Source organism: Rhinatrema bivittatum, chromosome 14 (assembly GCF_901001135.1).
Source record: "Rhinatrema bivittatum chromosome 14, aRhiBiv1.1, whole genome shotgun sequence".
NCBI classification, from domain to species: Eukaryota; Metazoa; Chordata; class Amphibia; order Gymnophiona; family Rhinatrematidae; genus Rhinatrema; species Rhinatrema bivittatum.
Genome location: NC_042628.1, coordinates 20648457 through 20668776, shown reverse-complemented (window position 1 = coordinate 20668776; position 20320 = coordinate 20648457). Strand labels below are relative to the sequence as shown.

Sequence of the window (20320 nt, the reverse complement as noted above, 5' to 3'; positions counted from 1 at the left end):
TTTGAGAGTAAATAATATATAATATAATGCCAGCTCCACGAGCACAGGACGTACTACATATACTTCAGTGCCTGTGCATTTTAGGGGGCGCAGGCTTTACAGCGGTCTCCATAGTAACCTGGCGTCAGGCTGGGCGGGGTTGGGCGAGCCGGAAGTGAGGCCCAGCGCGCAGGCGCCGGGCGGGCACGTGGTATATTTGAAACGAGGAAGCGGGGCAGTTGCTGGCAGCGTGTAGTTCGTGCTGGGGCGGATTCGGAGCTCCGCATAGTAACCGGGGGAGATGGGCTTGTGGTGGCCGGCAACCCTCCTGCTGGCGGTGGCGGGCTCGTGAAGTCCGAGGTGGAGTTTAATTACACCTTTGAGAGAGGTAAGCGCGACCCGCCTGCGGTCGGGGGCAGGCGTGCATGACAGTAATGACCGGACCGGGGCCTTTCTGTTAGGGGATTCTGAGGGTAAAAAGGAACGGGGAAACCTATATTTTATTAGGAGTTTTGGGAGCAACATGAGGTTTTATTGATTTAGCATTCTTTAGTGGCTTATTCTTTCTTAACCATGTGTGTTCTAGTTTTCATATTAGGGCTTTGTTATTGTTGCATCTTTGTTACATCTTGCAATAGGGTTTCCCGAATCTGTGCTGGGGACCCCTACAGCCATTCAGGTTTTCAGGATATGCACTATGAATATGAGGGAGATAAACTTGCATATCATGAACAGTCAGTATATGCACATTTATGTCCTGTATATTCATTGTGGATATTCTGAAAACCCGACTGGCTGTGGGGTCCTCGGGGCAGGTTTGGGAAGCCCTGTTTTACAGGCAAAGTGTATATAGCATGTTAAGTTCATTTGATTTATTTTGAGAGGTAAATTTTGTAAGTGTATCTTACAATTTAGTGTGACTTAAACTGCATTCAGGATAATTTTAAAACTTGTTTATTAGAAAGTAACTTTGTTCAACCAAATATACTGTATAGGTCAGCTAGACTCAAAATGGGAAAGCCCTTTAGTATAACGTGCTCTGTGTGTCAGAAGGTCTTTGTGGGATTAGCTAGTTGTGCTCAGGTTAGCTGAAACCATGGCAATCCACCAATTTTATTTCTCTCCCCCCCCCCCCCCCCCTCCCAAGAGTTCTTCTGAGCTAAAGTCTAGGTTCTAGCATGCTCCATGTAATAAAGAATATGAAAATCCAGTCCTGGTTTTATTGATTGTCCTTTGATTTACCTAAGCAAATCAGAATTATAAATTCCTGCATGCAGTAATATAAGTCTGGAGTGGATTAGCCTGTTCCTTTATGACATGGAGCCAGGTGGCAAACCTAGTACTAGCAAACTTTGAATAGCTGCATGCAGACTTGTTCTCTGACCCTGTATGGTCCCCCAGTATTAGTACCAGTATCTCTCTCCCCCCACCCCCTGCATGCTGTCCCATCTTTTGGGGATTATTTGGTAAATATCTTGGAGAATTGGAGTGTAATATGCCACTATATACATAGAAACTTCTTTTACTGAGGGGTTAGACACTCTGAATCGCCTACCAGTGAAGGTGCCAACAGCCAAAACCTGAGATGTCAAGCATGCTTGTGACAGTTACGGGGGGCAGTCAAGAGGGAGCAAGCAGGTAGATGAAGGCCTTATCTGTTGACAGATACATCAAATATGATAGAATCAATATAAAGTAATTTTTAATGAAATGGAAGGCCTTCCAGAATTTATAGGCTGGACTTCTTTTTGACGTACTAATCTTTACATTAATTACCTGACTAGCAGCCTGAATGCACATGTATAACTGTTTTTAACACTGTCACAATGTCATAGGCTTAGACTTGCAGAGCTTGACTGCATTATTCACCTCTTTGTGTGAAAAGTAATAGAGCAAATGTCCGATAAATTGTTTTGCCTACACAGAGGCTGTGCTGTCATTTGTAGGTGCTGGAGGCCAAGTTGGTGGTTGGATTGCATTTGCACATCTACATCCATCTGATTTCATTTACCTTTCACATACAAGGAACAATAGTTTAGACTACATTTAATGTAAAATATAGTAATCTACTGAGATTTGTGGTCAAGTTGTATACTATCTGGCCAAGAGCATGCATCTTTTCTCTGCAGTCCTATTCTCCATCAAAAAATGGTAATGAAACAGAAAGTGGTATTCCCTGTACGTACCTGGATCAGTCCAGACTCCTGGGTTTTGCCCCCCCTCTAGCAGATGGAGACAGAAGTTTACAAACAAAACTCCGCCTATATCTAGGCTGGTGCCACCTACAGTCTGGCAGTCTTCTTCTGTCTCCTAGCAGGTGGAGAGGGTGCAAAACCTGCAGTCTGAGCTGAGGCCTAGTTAAAAAAAAAAAAAAAAAAAAAAAAGAGGTTTGAGTTTACTTTTCTTAGTTGTTTTTTTTTGACTGGTAGAAAATTGTGAGGCTCGGACCGCAGTTGATTGCCTGCAGGTCCGAACTTGTCTCCTCCCGGGGTGGGGTGAGGTCCCGCGGGGGCCTTCCCTCCTGGGAGTTGAGCTCGCTGAGGGTGGGCTGAGGGCCCTTGCCAGCGTTCCTAGCCTGGGGGTGATACCGGGGAGCTCGGGTCACTCCCCCCAGGTGGTCCCGGAGCCGGTGGCGAACGGTAAAAAAAAAAAAAAAAAAAAATTTTATTTACTTGGTTTGTTTTCTGTGCTGTCTCTCTTGCTTTCCCTCTTCTCTCCTGCTCGTTGGTTCGCGAGGGGGAACGGGATCGGCGCCGCGGGTAGCTGCGTTTGTTGTTTTCTGCTCTGCTTGGGGGAGCATGCCGCGGCGGCCGGTCTGCAGGGCCTGCGGGGCGGCCCGTCGCCTATCCCGGGACAGCCTTTGTTCAGGCTGCGTCTCGGGCGGCGAGGGCGGTTCGACGGGCGCTAGCGCAGAGGGGCAGCGGCTGCCGGAGGCTTCGGGACGTAGATCGGGGGCTGTAACAGGTCCGTTCCCGCGAAGCGCGGGAACGGCCGCCATTTTGGCAGCGGCGATTTCAGCGGCGGGAAAACCCGCCATTTTGGGCTCGGCAGGGCCAGGTTGCGAGGCGCCCCCGTCGCCGGGGAGACCGAAGGACGTTCCTCCCCGCTCTGTCCCCACAGAGGCAGGTCCCCGAGGGGGACCAGACTCCTGCTCTTAGCGATCCGGAGGAGGACCCGGATCGCAGCTCCTCTGACTCTTTTTCGTCAGAATTCGTGCTGGTAATGCATAAGGCCTTTAAGGCTAGCAGGCAGGCCAGGAAAAGATCGCGGGGAGCGCCGGATTTGGTTCGGGGGCCGGACCCTAAGAGAAGCGCCCGGTCCCTCCCGGTCTCGGATCCCCCGGGGGAGCACGCCCGCTCCGTTTGGGGGCTCCACGGGGGGATGCCGAGACGGAGTCCGAATCCGGGGATCCGGAGGAACTGGATCCGGATCCGCAGTCACAGCCGCGAGGCATTGACGGAGAAGGGGATCAGGGAGCCAGTGGGGCGAGTGGTCTCCACGCCACGGAGGGGGATGACCCCAAGGTGGTGCGTCTATTTCGGCGCGATGAATTGGCGCCATTGATTCCGGCGATCCTCGAGGAATTGGCGATAGATTTGCCACGACCGGAATCTCGCTTAGGGCGTACAGACCCCGTGGTGTTGGGGCTGAGGGGACCGCCGACGGCGTTTCCATTGCATTTTTCGGTGTCCGACTTACTTTTTAAGGAATGGGACACTCCTGATCTGGGGTTGAAGGTGGCCAAGGCCATGGATAAGCTTTATCCCCTGACAGAGGATGCGCTTGAGCTGTTTAAGATTCCAAAACTAGATTCGGCGGTGGCGGCGGTCACCAAAAGGACCACCATCCCGGTAACAGGAGGTACAGCTCTCAAGGATTTGCAGGATCGTAAGCTGGAAGTGCAGCTTAAGAAGATTTTTGAAGTCTCCGCGCTCGGTGTAAGGGCGGCGATCTGTAGCGGTTTCTCTCTCCGTGCAGGGCTCAGGTGGGCCCAGCAGCTTTCTGCTAACGAAGGTCTGTCGCAGGAGGAAGCGCTGCAGGCGACTCGTCTGGAGGCGGTGATTGCCTATAGCGCGGATGCCTTTCATGACTTGCTCCGTTCGTCGGCACGGGCGATGGTCTCCGCGGTGTCGGCTCGGCGTTTGTTGTGGCTCTGCCATTGGGCGGCGGACGTTTCGTCGAAGGCTCGGTTAGGTTCGTTGCCGTTTAAGGGAAAGTTACTGTTTGGTAAGGAACTGGAGGATTTGATAGAGTCTTTGGGCGAGAACAAGATACATCGGCTGCCGGAGGACAGGCCGCGATCGAGGGGGACGCCGTCCACGCGAGGTAGATTCCGTGGGGGTCGTCGGCCCCGTAATGCGCGAGGGTCGGTCTCCTCTTTTCGCCACAATGCGGCTAGGCAGCAGTCGTACACGCAGTCCTTTCGTGGCCGCCGGTTTGGCAGACCCGGGACCGGGTCCGGAACCCCGGGCGGGAAGCTGCCACAATGATGGGCGGCCGGCCCACTCTCCGGTGCCGGTGATCGGCGGCAGGTTGATGCAGTTTGCCAGGGAGTGGGCCAAGATCACGTCGGATCAGTGGGTGCTGGATGTGATAAGTCGCGGCTACGCGTTAGATTTTGCACAGCGGCCCCTTCCCTGTTTCATGGTGTCGCCATGCGGGTTCTCAGAGAAGCGTCAGGCGTTCCGGGGCACAATCCGGCATCTGTTAGCCCTAGGCGCGATCGTGCCGGTGCCGTTCCGCGAGCTGCGCGGCGGCAGGTATTCCATTTACTTCCTGGTGCCAAAGAAAGAGGGCACGTTTCGTCCGATCCTCGACCTCAAGGGCGTCAACAGGTGCTTGCGGGTCCCAAGGTTTCGCATGGAGACGCTAAGATCGGTCATCGCGTCCGTGAGACAAGGAGAGTTTCTCGCGACTCTGGATCTCACGGAGGCGTATCTGCACGTCGGAATCCGCGCGGACCACCAACGCTACCTGCGGTTCGCAGTGTTGGGGCAGCATTTCCAGTTCCAAGCGCTGCCATTCGGGCTGGCGACAGCCCCAAGAACCTTTACAAAGATCATGGTGGTGGTAGCGGCTCATCTTCGCAAGGAAGGGTGTCTGGTGCATCCGTATCTGGACGATTGGTTGATTCGGGCGAAGTCCGAGCGTCTCTGTCGGTTGGCGGTACAGCGAGTGGTCGATTTGTTGCAGAACCTTGGCTGGGTAATCAATCGGGCCAAGAGTCAGCTGGAACCGTCGCAATCCCTGGAGTTTTTGGGAGCGTTGTTCGACACTCGGCGGGGCATGGTATATCTGACGCAGGAGCGCAGAGTCAAATTGCAGTGCCAAGCCAGGCAGTTGTTGGCCAAGCCCATGCCGGTCGTCTGGGACTACCTACAAATGGTAGGGTCCATGACGTCCACGCGGGAATTGGTTCCTTGGGCGTTCGCGCATATGCGGCCTTTGCAATTGGCCTTACTCTCCCGCTGGAATCCGGTGTCGGAGCAGTTCCATCTTCCGTTGCCGCTGCCACATTCGGCTCGTTCCAGCATGGCCTGGTGGCTCTGTACCGGCAACTTGACCAAGGGCATATCGCTGACTGTGCCCTCGTGGACGGTGGTCACCACGGATGCCAGTCTGTACGGCTGGGGCGCGGTGTGTCTCCGGAGTTCGGTGCAGGGCACCTGGTCCCCGACGGAGGCGACGTGGTCCATCAATCGGTTGGAGACCAGGGCAGTGAGGTTAGCCCTGCGGGAGTTCTTGTCGTTGGTAAGAGGCCGAGCGGTCAGGATTCTGTCGGACAATGCGACCACGGTGGCGTACATCAACCGGCAAGGCGGCACCAGAAGTCTACCAGTGGCCGCCGAGGCATGACAGTTGATGGCATGGGCTGAACGGCATCTGCAATGCATAGCGGCGTCGCACATTGCGGGCGTGGAAAACGTTCAGGCGGACTTTCTGAGTCGACATCGGCTGGATCCAGGCGAATGGGAACTCGCGGACGTGGCGTTTCGAAGCCTTTGTGCCAGGTGGGGAACACCTGTGCTAGACCTGATGGCGACGTTCAAAAATGCCAAAGCGCCGCGGTTTTTTGCCCGTCGCCGGGAGACGGGGGCGGAGGGAGTCGACGCCCTCGCGTTGCCTTGGCCGACAGGGGTGCTCCTCTATGTGTTTCCTCCGTGGCCCCTCATCGGTCGGACGCTGAGGCGCATCGAACTTCACCCGTCGCCCGTGATTCTAGTCGCACCCGAGTGGCCGCGGCGGCCGTGGTTCGCGGATCTTCAGAACTTGGCGCTGGGGCCTCCCCTGCGGTTTCCGTATGTGCCGGACCTGCTACATCAGGGGCCCGTTTGTTTCGACCAGGTCGAATGCTTCTGTCTAGCGGCATGGCTTTTGAGAGGCGTAGGTTGAAGAAACGGGGTTATTCTGATGCGGTGGTCACAACGCTGTTACGGTCGCGCAAGCCTTCCACATCTCTGGCGTATGTGCGAGTATGGACGATTTTTGAGACATGGTGCCTGGCACAGGCTATTCGGCCTACGCGGGCCTCGGTGCCAGAGGTGTTGCTTTTCCTCCAGGATGGTTTGGCGAAAGGCTTGTCTTGCAGTTCGCTTAGGGTGCAAGTAGCGGCACTTGCCTTGCTGCGCGGGCAGGTCCACGGGGGTGGCGTTGTCTGCGCACCCGGACGTCGTTCGTTTCCTCCTCCGGGGCGCTAAGCTTTTACGTCCTCCGTTCCGTTCTCCGTGTCCTTCGTGGAGTTTGAATCTGGTGCTGAAGGCCTTATGTTCCGCTCCCTTCGAGCCTATCCGCGGAGCTACAGTGAAAGACTTGACACTGAAGGTGGTTTTTCTGGTGGCTGTGGCGTCGGCGAGGAGGGTGTCGGAGCTTCAAGCCTTGTCTTGTCGGGAACCTTTCTTGAGGATTACGGATTCGGGGGGTGTCGCTTCGTACGGTGCCTTCCTTCTTGCCTAAGGTGGTCTCGGCTTTTCATCTCAACCAGTCGGTGGAGTTGCCTGCGTTTTCTGAGGCCGATAAGTCGCTTCCGAATTATCGAGATTTGCGGCGGCTAGACGTGAGGAGAGCCCTTTTAGGTTATCTAGAGGTGACGAACCCCTTTCGGAGATCGGATCATCTTTTTGTCTTGTGGGGCGGTCCTCGACGCGGTCAGGCGGCTTCCAAGACTACCATTGCGCGCTGGTTGAAGGAGGCCATTGGTTCCGCATATCTGCTGCAGGGCAAGTCGGTTCCGGTGGGGCTTAAGGCTCATTCTACGCGTTCTCAGGCTGCCTCCTGGGCGGAGTGCAGTCAGGTTTCGGCGGAAGACATTTGTAAAGCGGCAACTTGGAGGTCGTTGCATACCTTTGCTCGTCATTATCGCCTTGATGTGCGTGCACCGGGTACCGGCGGTTTCGGGGCAGGGGTGCTCAGAGCGGGACTCTCCGGATCCCACCCTAGTTAAGGTAGCTCTGGTACATCCCAGGAGTCTGGACTGATCCGGGTACGTACAGGGAAAAGAAAATTAGGTCTTACCTTAGTTAATTTTCGTTCCTGTAGTACCACGGATCAGTCCAGAATCCCGCCCGGCGAGTCTACTGTTCGGTATGAGAATCCGGTCTGCGGACGGTATGGTTTCTTTCTGTCCATTCTGTCTCTATTGTCTCTTTTTTCTTCGTTATCGATGGCTCTGGTTCTGGTCCCATTTGGGGGATAGTTGAGCAGTTAGTTTGGTTGGTAGGTTCCTGTATATAGTTCGTTTGTAGTGATTTTGGGGGCTTCATCTGCTTTGACATTAAGTAAGACTGCCAGACTGTAGGTGGCACCAGCCTAGATATAGGCGGAGTTTTGTTTGTAAACTTGGGGGGCAAAACCCAGGAGTCTGGACTGATCCGTGGTACTACAGGAACGAAAATTAACTAAGGTAAGACCTAATTTTCTTTTTGGTAGGATTTTTGTTTAATTTTGGCCACTCTGGTACTTGCATGAGGTTTTTTTTGTTTAACAGTTATTAAACTCTGATGGTTGTGGGTTTTGGAGCTCTCGGGTGGCTATCCTGTTTTAATAGGAATGCTGTGCTATCTTTTTCTGGGAAAGTTTGAATTGTGTAACATTTTACAGGTACTCAGTAAAGGTCAGAATTTAGGCCCTGCTGGCGTCCAGGTTGCACTATGAAAGGCTGGAACAGAGACTGTCATTCAGACCACTGCAACTCAGCCGGGAGGGATGTGAGTGATTTTGTTTCTAACAGGCATTTTCATGTGTGGAGGAAAATGTTAAATGTTGCATGCAAATGCAGGGCTTCCCATACCCACTCAGGGGATCCTTCAGCCTGTTGTGTTTTCAAGCTATCCGTAATGAATATGTATGATAGAAATTTTGCATGATTGGAACCCAGCATAAGAACATAAGAAATTGGCATGCTGGGTCAGACCAAGGGTCCATCAAGCCCAGCATCCTGTTTCCAACAGAGGCCAAACCAGGCCACAAGAACCTGGCAATTAACCATGCTACTGATGCAACTAATAGAGGTGGCTATTCCCTAAGTAAACTTGATTAATAGCCGTTAATGGACTTCTCCTCCAAGAACTTATCCAAACCTTTTTTGAACCCAGCTGCCCTAACCACATCCTCTGGCAACAAATTCCAGAGCTTTATTGTGCGTTGAGTGAAAAAATTTTCTCTGATTAGTCTTAAATGTTACTTGCTAACTTGATGGAATGCCCCCTAGTCCTTCTATTATTTGAAAGTGTAAATAACTGAGTCACATGTACTCGTTCAAGACCTCTCATGATCTTAAAGACCTTTATCATATCCCCCTCAGCCGTCTCTTCTCAAGCTGAACAGCCCTAACCACTTCAGCCTTCCCTCATAGGGGAGCTGTTCCATCCCCTTTATCATTTTGGTTGCCCTTCTCTGTACCTTTTTCATCGCAACTATATCTTTTTTGAGATGCGGTGACCAGAATTGTACACAGTATTCAAGGTGTGGTCTCACCATGGAGCAATACATAGGCATTATGACACTTTCCGTTTTTTATTAACCATTCCCTTCCTAATATTCCAAACATTCTGTTTGCTTTTTTGACTGCTGCAGCACACTGAGCTGACTATTTTAAAGTATTATCCACTATGATGCCTAGATCGTTTTTCCTGGGTGGTAGTTCCTAATATGGAACCTAACATTGTGTAACTACAGCAAGGGTTATTTTTCCCTATATGCAACACCGTGCACTTGTCCACATTAAATTTCATCTGCCATTTGGATGCCCAGTCTTCCAGTCTTGCAAGGTCCTCCTGTAATGTATCAGTCTGCTTGTGATCTAACTACTCTGAATAATTTTGTATCATCCACAAATTTGATAACCTCACTTGTCATATTCCTTTCCAGATCATATACATAGGGACTGTGCCTCTAGGATTGTGTTTTTAAACAATGTCCATGCCTGTTGAACACTTTTAACCTTTGCAGCTGCACCTTTCATTTTTTTCTAACTATTTTCCTCATTTTATCAGTTTCCCTTTTGAAAGTTTAGTGTTAGAGCTGCAGATTTACTTATTGTCCCCCTTCCAGTTATTAGTTTAAATTTGATCATGTTGTGATCACTGTTGCCAAGTGGCCCCACCACAGTTACCTCTCACCAAATCCTGTTCCACTAAGAATTAAATCTAAAATAGCTCCCTCTCTTGTTGGTTCCTGAACCAATTGCTCCATGAAGCAGTCATTTATTACATACAGGAACTTTGTCTCTACAAGTCCTGATGTTACATTTACCCAATCAATATTGGGGTAATTGAAATCTCCCATTATTATTGCACTGCCAAATTGGTTAGCTTCCCTGATTTCTCTTAGCATTTCATCATCTGTCTGACCATTTTGTCCAGTGGACGGTAGTATACTCCTATCACTATACTCTTACCCAACACACATGGGATTTCTACCCATATAGATTCTACTGAGCATTTAGTCTCTTGTATGATCTTTATCCTGTTGGACATTTCAAAGTGTGTTTTTTGTTTGTATTAAAAACCTGCTTTTCAGTCTTTAGGGATAATTTAGAAATCATTAGCTTTGGTGATTTTTTTAGATATAGGCACATGGACTATTTGCTTTTAATGAAACCTCTGTTGGGATGCCCTAACTCTCCTGTTCATTAATGTCCTTCAAGGATTCACTTCTCCGAACCATGCACTGCTGAGTGACTGTCTGCTTTCCCCCTTGTTCTAGTTTAAAAGCAGCTCTATCTCCTTTTTGAAAGTTAGTGCCAGCAACTTGGTTCCACTCTGGTTAAGGTGGAGTCCAACCTTTCGGAAAAGTCTCCCGTTTCCCCAGTTCCTTACAAAGCTGAATCCCTCTTCCCTGCACCATCGTCTCATCCACGCATTGAAACTCTGGAGCTCTGCCTGCATGTAGAACAGGAAGCGTTTCAGAGAATGCCACCCTGGAGGTTCTGGATTTCAGCTTTCTACCTAAAATCCTAAATTTGGCTTCCAGATCCCCCCTTTCCCACATTTTCCTATATCGTTGGTGTCCACATGTACCACTGCATAGGCAGATCTACCTCCTGCATACTCATTTCCATGTCCTGAGCAGGTTTTGGAAGCTCTGCATAACTGTAACTGTTAGAGATCTGCTTTTAACAAGTTCAGACAATGATGATTTAGGAGTCTTAAAGTGCCTAGTGACCGCACCTTGAATACTGTGTACAATTCTAGTCACCTAATCTCAAAAAAGATAATTGCGATGGAGAAGGTACAGAGAAGGGCTACCAAAATAAGGGGAATGGAACAGCTCCCCTATGAGGAAAGGCTGAAGAGTTAGACTTTTCAGCTTGGAGAAGAGTTGGCTGAGGGGGGATATGATAGAGATGCTTAAAATCATGAGGTCTAGAAGGGGTAGATGTGAATCGGTTATTTACTCTTTCAGATAATAGACTAGGGGGCACTCCATGAAGTTAGTGTGTGGCACATTTAAAACTAATCGGAGAAAGTTTTTCACTCAATGCACAATTAAACTCTGGAACTTGTTGCCAAAGGATGTGGTTAGTGCAGTTAGTATAGCTGTGTTTAAAAAAAGGATTGGATAAGTTCTTGGAGAAGTCCATTACCTGCTATTAATTTGACTTAGAAAATAGCCACTGCTATTACTAGCAACAGTAACATGAAACAGACTTAATTTTTGGGTACTTGCCAGGTTCTTATGGCCTGGATTGGCCACTGTTGGAAACGGGATGCTGGGCTTGATGGACCCTTGGTCTCACCCAGTATGGTATGTTCTTGTGCCATTAAATTGCTGATTATACAAATCCATCACCACTTTCGTGTTTTTTTTTTTTTTTTTTCAAAGGGGTTCCATGCATAAAAATAGCATATATTCCATGCACATGCTATACTATAAACATCAAACATGAGTGTTGGGTTTTGTGCACACATTTACTGGCTCATAAAAGGGATGGTCTAGGAGTGTTCTGGGGTGGGGTCATGAAGTACATGTGGCTGTTTTATAGGTCATTCACATACACTTGTTCATACACTTTTACACTTACTAACTGACTTGGGGTGGGGGGTGTTTCCTGGTGAACTGGCAGAGGTATCTGCAAACTGAGTTCAGGTATGCATGCAAGAAAGTATTTTATAAAATGGCATATGCACGTAGTTTATAAAATAGCTTCCTCTGCATGTAAATAAGGGATTTTATACATGCATGTGTTAAATAGAGAAATTAAATGCTTTCATACCTTTGCAAATTTTCACGTGTAATGCAACGTGCACTTTCAGTGTAGAGCTGTGCTGTTGCACGGTTGGTAAAAATACTAGGAAGAATCTCCATTTATGCCGATACCGCAGAGAGGTTTGAAAGTTAGGCTTTCTGTATCCTCTTAATGGAAAATTCAGAAATTGCTATTACTCTTTTACTTTGTAGAAGAATAGAAATGAGACTGCAGGAAAGACTTATTTGACCTATCTAGCCTACCCATCTGCAGAACTGCCCAGCCATGTACAATAATTAGCCAAAACAAGGTTGTTTTTAATTAATTTTATCTACCTGGGATACATCCTGTGCAAACAGAGCACTCTTGTGAATATTTTGAAAAAGTTGAGACCTTTTCAAGAAGGTAAGACAAAGCCACATTTTTCTGTCTTGCAGGTTTGCCTTTTTTAAAGTACTTCTGGAGAGTATGACATTTTTGCGTCCCATCCCACCTGGACGTTGAAAGAGGTTAGATAGCTGTTGCCGTCTACAGACTTTGGGACTTGGCTAATGAGCTGCAAGCTCTCCTTCTAGCCGTGTGACAGTTACAGCGCTTGATTTCATGTTGCAGGCTGCCAGCACGGTGAGGGTGACCACTTCCAATGCTCAAGCTGCTAGCTCTTTAGTGGTCCTTGGCTATAATGTTTCCGGCTCTGTGCGGAGTGATGGGGAGCCAATGAAGGGGGTCGTGTTCCTTCTTTTCTCCTCATCCGTGAAGGAGGAGGTATGAGAGAGCATGATAACAGTACATGCAAATGTTTTTTAGATTCTAAAAGCAAAACCTTTAATTCTTTTGTTTGCGGATTCTGACCGTTCCCTCAATCTTTTTACCTGTACATACATTGATTTTTTTTTGTGTGCGATTTATAGTATATATTTATATATTTCCAAATCTTTGTGTTAAATACTATTGGAGCCCATCCTCTCGTACATGAATTAGGCCACTTTATGCTTTACAAAATATTACAATTTCAGTTTAGATGGAAAAGATTGCATTAGTTCCAATTATCAAAATGGGAAACATTCCATTTCCTAGAAGTTGGAACATCTGAAAAGGATTCTCTATTAACCCTTAGGGGCCTGTTCCATAGACATGGAATAAGAGGAAAAACCTTAGTGAATCAGGTCCTTTGGTTTGTGTTTCTTCCTTCTGCATTAAAAGTTGTAGTAGTAATAATGGGGTAGATTTTAAAAGGTGCGCATGTGCCGATTTTATAGCATACGCGTGTTAAAATCCGTGGGCCGCATGCTTGTGCAGGCGGAGTGCACAGAGGGGCCTAATTTTAGAAAAATGTGCAGCGACGAGATCGGGCCCCTCCCAGTTTGCACCCTCTAAACTCTCATACCTTTTTTTGGTTTTGTTGCTTACTGCTCCGTTGGAGCAGAAGCAACTTGCGTGCGCCAGTCCACTGCCTGCACGCGCTTCCCTGGCACAGAGCAAATGGCTGCTGTCCCCGCCCCCCAGACCGCCCTGTTCCTTGGACCCAGCACTTCTGTGCGTAACTGGGCCCCTTTGAAAACGCGTGCACGCACAAGGCCCGGCCACGCACGTAACCCCTGTATTTTATGCGCGCAGCACTTTTAAAATCTACCCGAATATGTATCACTGCTGGAAAATATTTTAAAGGAACTTTGTCTGGAGAAATAGTTTAAGCTAGTACCATGTCCTTAGAGATCATCTGGTGAATGTGCACACAGGGAATGTCACATTTATTCCCACAGGGTATACTGGGCTGTAATACCTCTCCAGTTGAAGGGTTTCAGGCAAAAGATGAGTCTTTGGCATACCTGTGCAGTGTCGCCTCGCGGGACGATGTCTTTCATCTTCCCTTCCTTACCCAGTGGGGAGTACACGGTGGTAAGATTTACTGATAAGTTTTGGATATTGAATTGAATAATTCAGCCTTCTTTCAGAGTTAATGGTGCTATTCCCTGTATGTACCTGGATCAGTCCAGACAGTGGGTTGAGCCTCCTGTCCAACAGATGGAGACATAGGATACCCTTTCAGTTTTTCTGTATCAGAACAGAGCCCACCCTGTGTCCCTTCTGTCTCCAGACTATTCAGACAGTTGAACCTGCAGTTCCCTAGATTTATCTCCTTTTCTTCTCCTTGGGGATTTCTCTTCTCTTCTTCCCTCTGGGTTGATACAGGATCAAGCAAGTATTGTTGGTTCCAATTAAAAAAAGAGGAAAAGTTACAAGAGGAGACTAAGTTGTCTCCTAGCTCTTACTGGGTCCCAGGGGGGACCTGTCCCCTTGAGTATTCAGCCTGGGACCCACTTTCCCAGTGACCTCCAGCCAGTCTGCATGGGGTGATACTGGTGGTCCAGTCACTCCCCCTGTTTTGCCTAGTCTGAACCTATTGAGGTATCTGCCTCTGGTCCCATAGCAGAGAAGTGTTTTTAACTCTGGTTAAAGTTTGGGGGGAAAAATTAAGACTCACAGGCAATCTGCAGCATTTTCTTTACAATTACTGGGGAAGGAGCGAAGCAGGGTTCATTCTTTTGCTTCAGCTTATGGTCTGCCAGGCACTGCTGGTTTTCTCTGCGCTAGCATGGTGCCCCCCCCTCCCGCGCATTTCTCTGCCTGTCTTGCCTGCCTCGTGGCTCTCCCGCGCCTGGCTTTGTTCATCATGCCTCCCCAGAGAGGAGGGTTCCTCCGGGGCAGTGCCTAAATCACCAGCTCAGGGTTGGACTGTGAGACGCGCTCCTAAGCCGGCTCCCACGTGTGAAACTGTGGGAACGGTGGCCATTTTGTCTCCAGAGCTCCCTTCTCACACAAGCCCTGCTGATCGGGCAGAACCGAATTTTAACCCTTCACCGCCCAATCTCAGCCCCATGGATTCCCCAGGTCCAGTTTCTGACACACCCCCCCCCCCCCCCCCCCCCCCCCCCCCAGTGCCTGACAAGGTTCAGCATTGTTTTTCTCCGGAATTTGTTTTATTACGTAAGTCCTTTCTGGCCAGTCTGGAGGAAGACAATATCCCCCCCCCTGCCTAAAGTCCCTTGGGTGGTCCTAGGGCCTCAGACTTACAGGCCACTGCTAGGGTCAGGACTGTACCGGATCCCCCAGACCCCCCTCAGCCATCTCCTAAGCCGGATGTGAATTCTGATTTGGTACTCCCAAACCCACCAGTCGACGGGGATGATCCCAGGGCTCTGCAGCTGTTCCAACGAGAGGAGCTTGAACTGCTCATTCCTTTTGTCCTGAATGAACTGGGAATTAAATTCCTCCAGAGGAGCCCCCCACTCCTTTGTCTTCCCGCAGCATGGCAGGAAAGAGCTCCACCGTGCACCTTTCCATTTCACCCCATGCTTATGCAGTTCCTACTACAGGAGTGGGAGTCTCCCGAATCAGGTCTCAGGGCAATGGACGAGCTTTACCCCCTGCCGGACCAATGCCTGGAAATGCTTAGTGTCTAAGGTTGATGCTTCAGTGTCCACAGTCACCAAACTTGCCACCATCCTGTTGGTAGGGGCCACTGCATTAAAGGATTTATAGGATTGGAAGCTGGAGCTCCATCTCAAGAGGATCTTTGAAGTTCTGGCTCTTGGAGTCAGGGTGACAGTCTGTAGCAGTCTCATGCAGTGGACAAGTCTCAGCTGGGTTCAACAATTTCTCAGCACCCGGGACCTCCTGTCTGCAGAGGCAGAATGGCTGGAAGACTGCCTAACTGCACCTTAGGACTCTCCCCCTTCAAGGGTAAGTTGCTTTTTGGTAAGGACCTGGAACAGCTTATTAAATCCTTGGGCAACAACAAGGTTCATAAGCTGCCTGAGGACCACCCCAAACAGTCCAGGTCATTTTTTTCTGTCACACTCTCGCTTCAGGGAACAGCGCAGATACATCAAGCTGCAAGGAGCCTTTCACCTAAACACCTCCACTAGGGCTCAGGCATGGTCCCAGTTTCAAGGCTGGCGGCCCATCCATGACAGTACCCACCAAGGTTCTGCCGCCAAGCCCTCACAATGAGATGTGGCCGGCCCATTCCTCCGTTCCAGACTTAGGTAGTCGGCTGTCCCTATTTCTCGAGGAATGGGTCATGATCCCTTCGGATCAGTGGGTCCTCAAGGTGATCGAAAAGTTACGCTTTAGAGTTTGCTCGACCTACCAGACCTTCACTTAATCTCTCCCTGCAGCAGTTGAAAGGCCTGTGGTCGACAGACCCTGAGCAGGCTGCTGGAACTGGGTGCCATAGTTCCAGTCCCAGTGGAGGAACAAGGGTCCGGCCAATATTCCATCTATTTCCTCGTTCCCAAAAAGGAAGGTGCCTTTTGTCCAATTTTGGATCTCAAGTGAGTCAACTGGGCTCTCTGTTCCCCATTCTCGAATGGAAACCTTAAGGGCTGTTATAGCAGCAGTTCGCTCTGGTGAATTCCTGGCATGTGACCTGATGGAGGCATACTTGCACATTCCGATTCGTCTTGACCATCAGCGGTATCTCCGGTTCGAGATCCTGGGCCAATATTTCCAGTTTAGAGTGCTCCTATTCAGTCTTGCCACTGCACTGCTCACTTTCGCCAAGGTCATGGTGGTAGTGGCGGCCTCTCTTCGTTGAGACGGAGTCCTGGTTCACCCTTACCTGGACGATTGGCTTATCCGGGCCAAATCGGAGTTTCTCTGCAAGCTGACGGTAGACAAGGTCCTAACTTGTCTGACCTCCCTAAGGTGGATAATCAACTTTCCCAAGAGCAAGCTTCAGCCATCCCAGACCCTGGAATTTTTGGGGGCGTGATTTGACACTAGAGTTCCCTAGGTGCTCCTTCCAGACGCACGAGCACTCAAACTCAGGGACCAAGTGCACACTTTTCTCTCTCTTGCTCTGCCCATGGCCTGGGATTACTTCCAGGTTCTGGGGTCCATGGCCTCCACTATCTGGTTCCTTGGGCTTTTGCATATATGCGTCCGTTACAGAAAGCTTTGCTATCCCACTGGAAGCTGGTGTTGGAGCAATTTTGGACACCCTTCCTTCTCTCCAAGTCTACTGTTGCCAGCTGCAATGGAGGCTCTCACCTGCCCACCTTCTGAAGGGGGTGTCCCTTCAGATGCTGCAGTGGATTGTTGTCACAATGGACGCCAGCCTGTTCGGCTGGGGAGCAGTGTGCCAGACCCAGTCTATACAGGGATACTGGTCCCCAGTCAAATCTCACTAGCACATCAATCTATTGTAAGCTCAAGTGTTACACCTGGCTCTCAAGGTCTTCCTTCCTTTACTCCATCGTAAAGTGGTTCAGGTCCTCTCAGACAACTCCACCACGGTAGCTTATATCAATCGGCAGGGGAGGCACCAGGAGTAGCCTAGTGGCTCTGGAAGCCAGCAAGCTCTTCACCTGGGCGGAGTGTCACCTAGAGTGCTTAGCAGCTTCCCACATTGCGGGGAAGGAGAATGTTCAAGCTGATTTCTTCAGTTGCCAGCAGTTAGACCCCAGTGAGTAGAAGTTGTCAGTGAAGCTGATCATCCACAGTTGGGGTCCCCCACACTTAGATCTGATGGCCCAACTGAGCAATACAAAAGCTCCCAGGTTCTTCAGCTGCAGAAGGGAACATTGCACGGAAGGAGTGGATGCATTGGTCCTTCCCTGGCCTCACGACATTCTCCTGTACCTGTTCCCTCCTTGGCCACTAGTGGGCAAAGTGCTCAGAAGAATTGAGCTTAATCAGGGTCCAGTCATTCTAATGGCTCCAGAGTGGCCCCACAGACTGTGGTTTGCAGATCTGGTGACCCTCACCATGGACGGCCCTCTTGCCTCAGTCATCTTCCCCCATGTTCTTCGGCAGGGTTTTGTATTTTTCCATCAGGCAGATCGCTTTTGTCTAGCGGCCTTGTCTTGAACGGCGGAGATTGAGAAAGAAGGGATATAAGGAAGTTAAATCCACTCAGAGGGCCCGGAAGCCATCTACCTCCCTCACTTATGTCCGGGTATGGAAGGTTTTTGAAAATGCATGTGCTGCTTCGGGGTGTCTGCTCGTAAGGCTCAGGTTTCCCAGGTTCTTTCTTTCCTCCGAAAGGTCTCTCCAAGGGCTTGTCTTTCAGTTCCTTGCAGGTGCAGGTTTCCACCCTCTGCTCCCTCTTAGGCAACAATTTACTGTTACTGGCGACTCATCTGGATGTAGTCTGCTTCCTCAAGGGGGCCAAACATTTGAATCCACTGATACGGGCTACTTATCCCTCATGTAGTCTTAATTTGGTTCTTTGGGTTCTCTTCGGAGGGCTACACATAAGGCTTTGACTCTTAAAACAGTCTTCCTATTGTCCATTTGTTCCACTAGACTGGTATCAGAGCTCCAAGCTTTATCTTGCAGGGAACCTTTTCTACATTTTTCTGATTCAGAGGTATCCCTCAAGACTGTACCCTCCTTGCCAAAGGTCGTGTCTTACTTTCACGTCAGTCAATAGAACTCTGGGCCTTTTCTGAAGACCTAGCAAACACAACTGGGCATGATCTGCGCTGCCTGGATGTAAAATGGGTTTTACTACATTACAAATGAGTTCCAGATCTCGGATCACCTATTTATCCTGTGGAATGGCCCAAATGAGGGTAATAAGGTTTCAAAGGCCACTATTGCACGTTTCCTAAAGGGAGGCTATTGAGTTGGCTTACATCTGTAAGGGCCGATCTGTTTCGGAAGGCTTAAAGGCCCACTCCTTGCGTTCTCAGGTCACTTCTTGGGCAGAGAGTCAATCTGTGTCTCCGCAGGAAATATGTAGGGCAGCTACTTGGCTATCTCTGCATACTTCTGCTAGTCATTACCGCCTTGATGTACAGGCTCCAGTTTTCGGCTCCTTCATGTGGCAGGTTCTCCGAGCGGGACTCTTGGTCCCACCCTGTTTAGGGAATCTTTGGTACATCCCATGGTCTGGACGGATCTGGGTACATACAGAGACAGGAAAATTGGTTCTTACCTGCCAATTTTCATTCCTGTAGTACCACGGATCAGTCCAGACACCCTCCCGTGCTAGATCTGCTCCGTCCGCTCAAAGTTTTCTTCCTTTACAGGTTTCCGGATACCTGAATCTTCTTTTACTTAAGGCACCGGAAGTATCTCACAGATGAAAATGAAAATAAATCTTTATGCAAGAGCATTTTTGTTTATACAGAATTTTTCAATTGTTCAATTTATCAGTTTTGTTGTTTTGAGGAGTTATATCTGCTTTGAGTGTCTTATACTGAAGGAATGCTGGGTAGGTTCTGTCCTGATATAGGATACCCTTTCAGTTTTGGTCTGTCTCATCTGCTGGACAGGAAGCTCAACCCACGGTCTGGACTGATCCGTAGTACTACAGGAACGAAATTAGCAGGTAAGAACCAATTTTCCTTTTGTTTATGGTTGTTTCCATTTTTTTCAATCTTTATCCGCCAGAGACCAAATTTTTTGATGAATCAAGCCTTTTGTGTGTTGGATTAATGTAGATATTAGCAAGATATCAGCTTATAAAGAAAATATCAGTAAAAAAGAATTCTAGCCATCAAGTATATTTAAGTGCCAGCTACCCTCATTGTGGATTAGTCTGTATTTCCTTTGTAGGTGGGTTTTCTGTCCACCTTTTACTGGGCATAGGAGCTATTAGATGTTTCCATATCCAAAAGTTTTAAACCTTTCAAACTGGAGACCTTTCCTCCTGTGCATCCTTCTTAAAATATCTTAAGTCAAAAGATAGTTGCCTGCTTAACAGTTGTGTCTGATCAATTCTCTTTCATATTCCATTCTACAGGAGTGAGAGAATTACTTTTGGCAAGATTAAGCCAGCAACAGGATCCAGCCTCAGCTTCTCCTCTACCCAAGGTGATCAGACTAGGAGATACCAGGGATTCTGCAGGCATCCCTCAGGGGCCCTCACCAGGGGTTCTGCAAGGGTCCTCCTGTGTCCACGTGGCTTTCCATCCCCTCATACCTGATCCGCCGCCTCAGGATCCTAATCTTGATCTGGACTTGGATGATCCAACTCCATATATACAAATGGACGGAGATGATCCTCAAGTGTTATGCCTATTTCAGAAGGATGAGTTAGATCTTCTCTTCCCTCATGTCCTGGCTGAATTGGATATTGAGGCCCCACAAGATACTGCAGGGCCCAGTGCGGTGGCTAAGAAGGGGGACCCCGTCCTGGCGGGCCTCCGCCCACTAGCAAAGGTCTGATGTGGCAGGCATGGACAATATCAGTTGTGTTTACTGCCCTTTGAGCCTCGGATGCTGCCTCTTGCTCCTCTGGTCATGGACTGCTGACAGAGCATCAATGGAGGGCTCCTCATCCACCTCATCACTCCGGGAAATGGGCAGGTGGGGTGGGAAATGGGGCTGCGGTGGGGAGCCAGAAATTGGGTGGGGTTGGGGGTGGGCCTTCTGGCGCCGCCTCTTCCTCCTTCTCCTCCGTCATGGCCAGTTCTTCCTCCTCAGCAGCAATGGAACTGGAGGTCTCTGAAACTAATAATAGTAAAAGATGGGGGGGGGAGACTAAAGGATGGAAGTAAAGATATATGGATAATACACAAGAGATATAAATAAACCTTAGAACATGCCATACTGGGTCAGACCAAGGGTCCATCAAGCCCAGCATCCTGTTTCCCAACAGTGGCCAATCCAGGCCATAAGAACCTGGCAAGTACCTGAACA

The 20320-nt window shown here is 49.2% G+C and overlaps 1 protein-coding gene across 2 annotated transcripts; it reads left to right on the top strand.

Moving 5' to 3' along the window:
- Positions 1–216: 216 nt before the first annotated feature.
- LOC115076253 lies at positions 217–19979 on the top strand. Of its 2 annotated transcripts, XM_029577493.1 has the most exons (6): positions 217–367; positions 8077–8183; positions 12103–12174; positions 12278–12430; positions 13429–13564; positions 19422–19979. In XM_029577493.1, exons 4-6 carry the CDS (start codon positions 12383–12385, stop codon positions 19844–19846), a joined length of 609 nt encoding a protein of 202 aa, XP_029433353.1. In that variant the 5' UTR covers positions 217–367; positions 8077–8183; positions 12103–12174; positions 12278–12382; the 3' UTR covers positions 19847–19979. The 2 variants fall into 2 exon arrangements, with proteins under 2 accessions (XP_029433353.1, XP_029433352.1); XM_029577492.1 differs by having other exon boundaries at positions 12103–12430.
- Positions 19980–20320: the final 341 nt, after the last annotated feature.

Coding starts and splice junctions, on each gene's coding strand:
- LOC115076253 (XM_029577492.1), top strand. CDS start 12,269: ATGTTGCAGGCTGCCAGCACGGTGAGGGTGACCACTTCCAATGCTCAA. Junction 12,431..13,428: donor CCTCATCCGTGAAGGAGGAG/GTATGAGAGAGC, acceptor TTATTCCCACAG/GGTATACTGGGCTGTAATAC. Junction 13,565..19,421: donor CCAGTGGGGAGTACACGGTG/GTAAGATTTACT, acceptor TCCATTCTACAG/GAGTGAGAGAATTACTTTTG.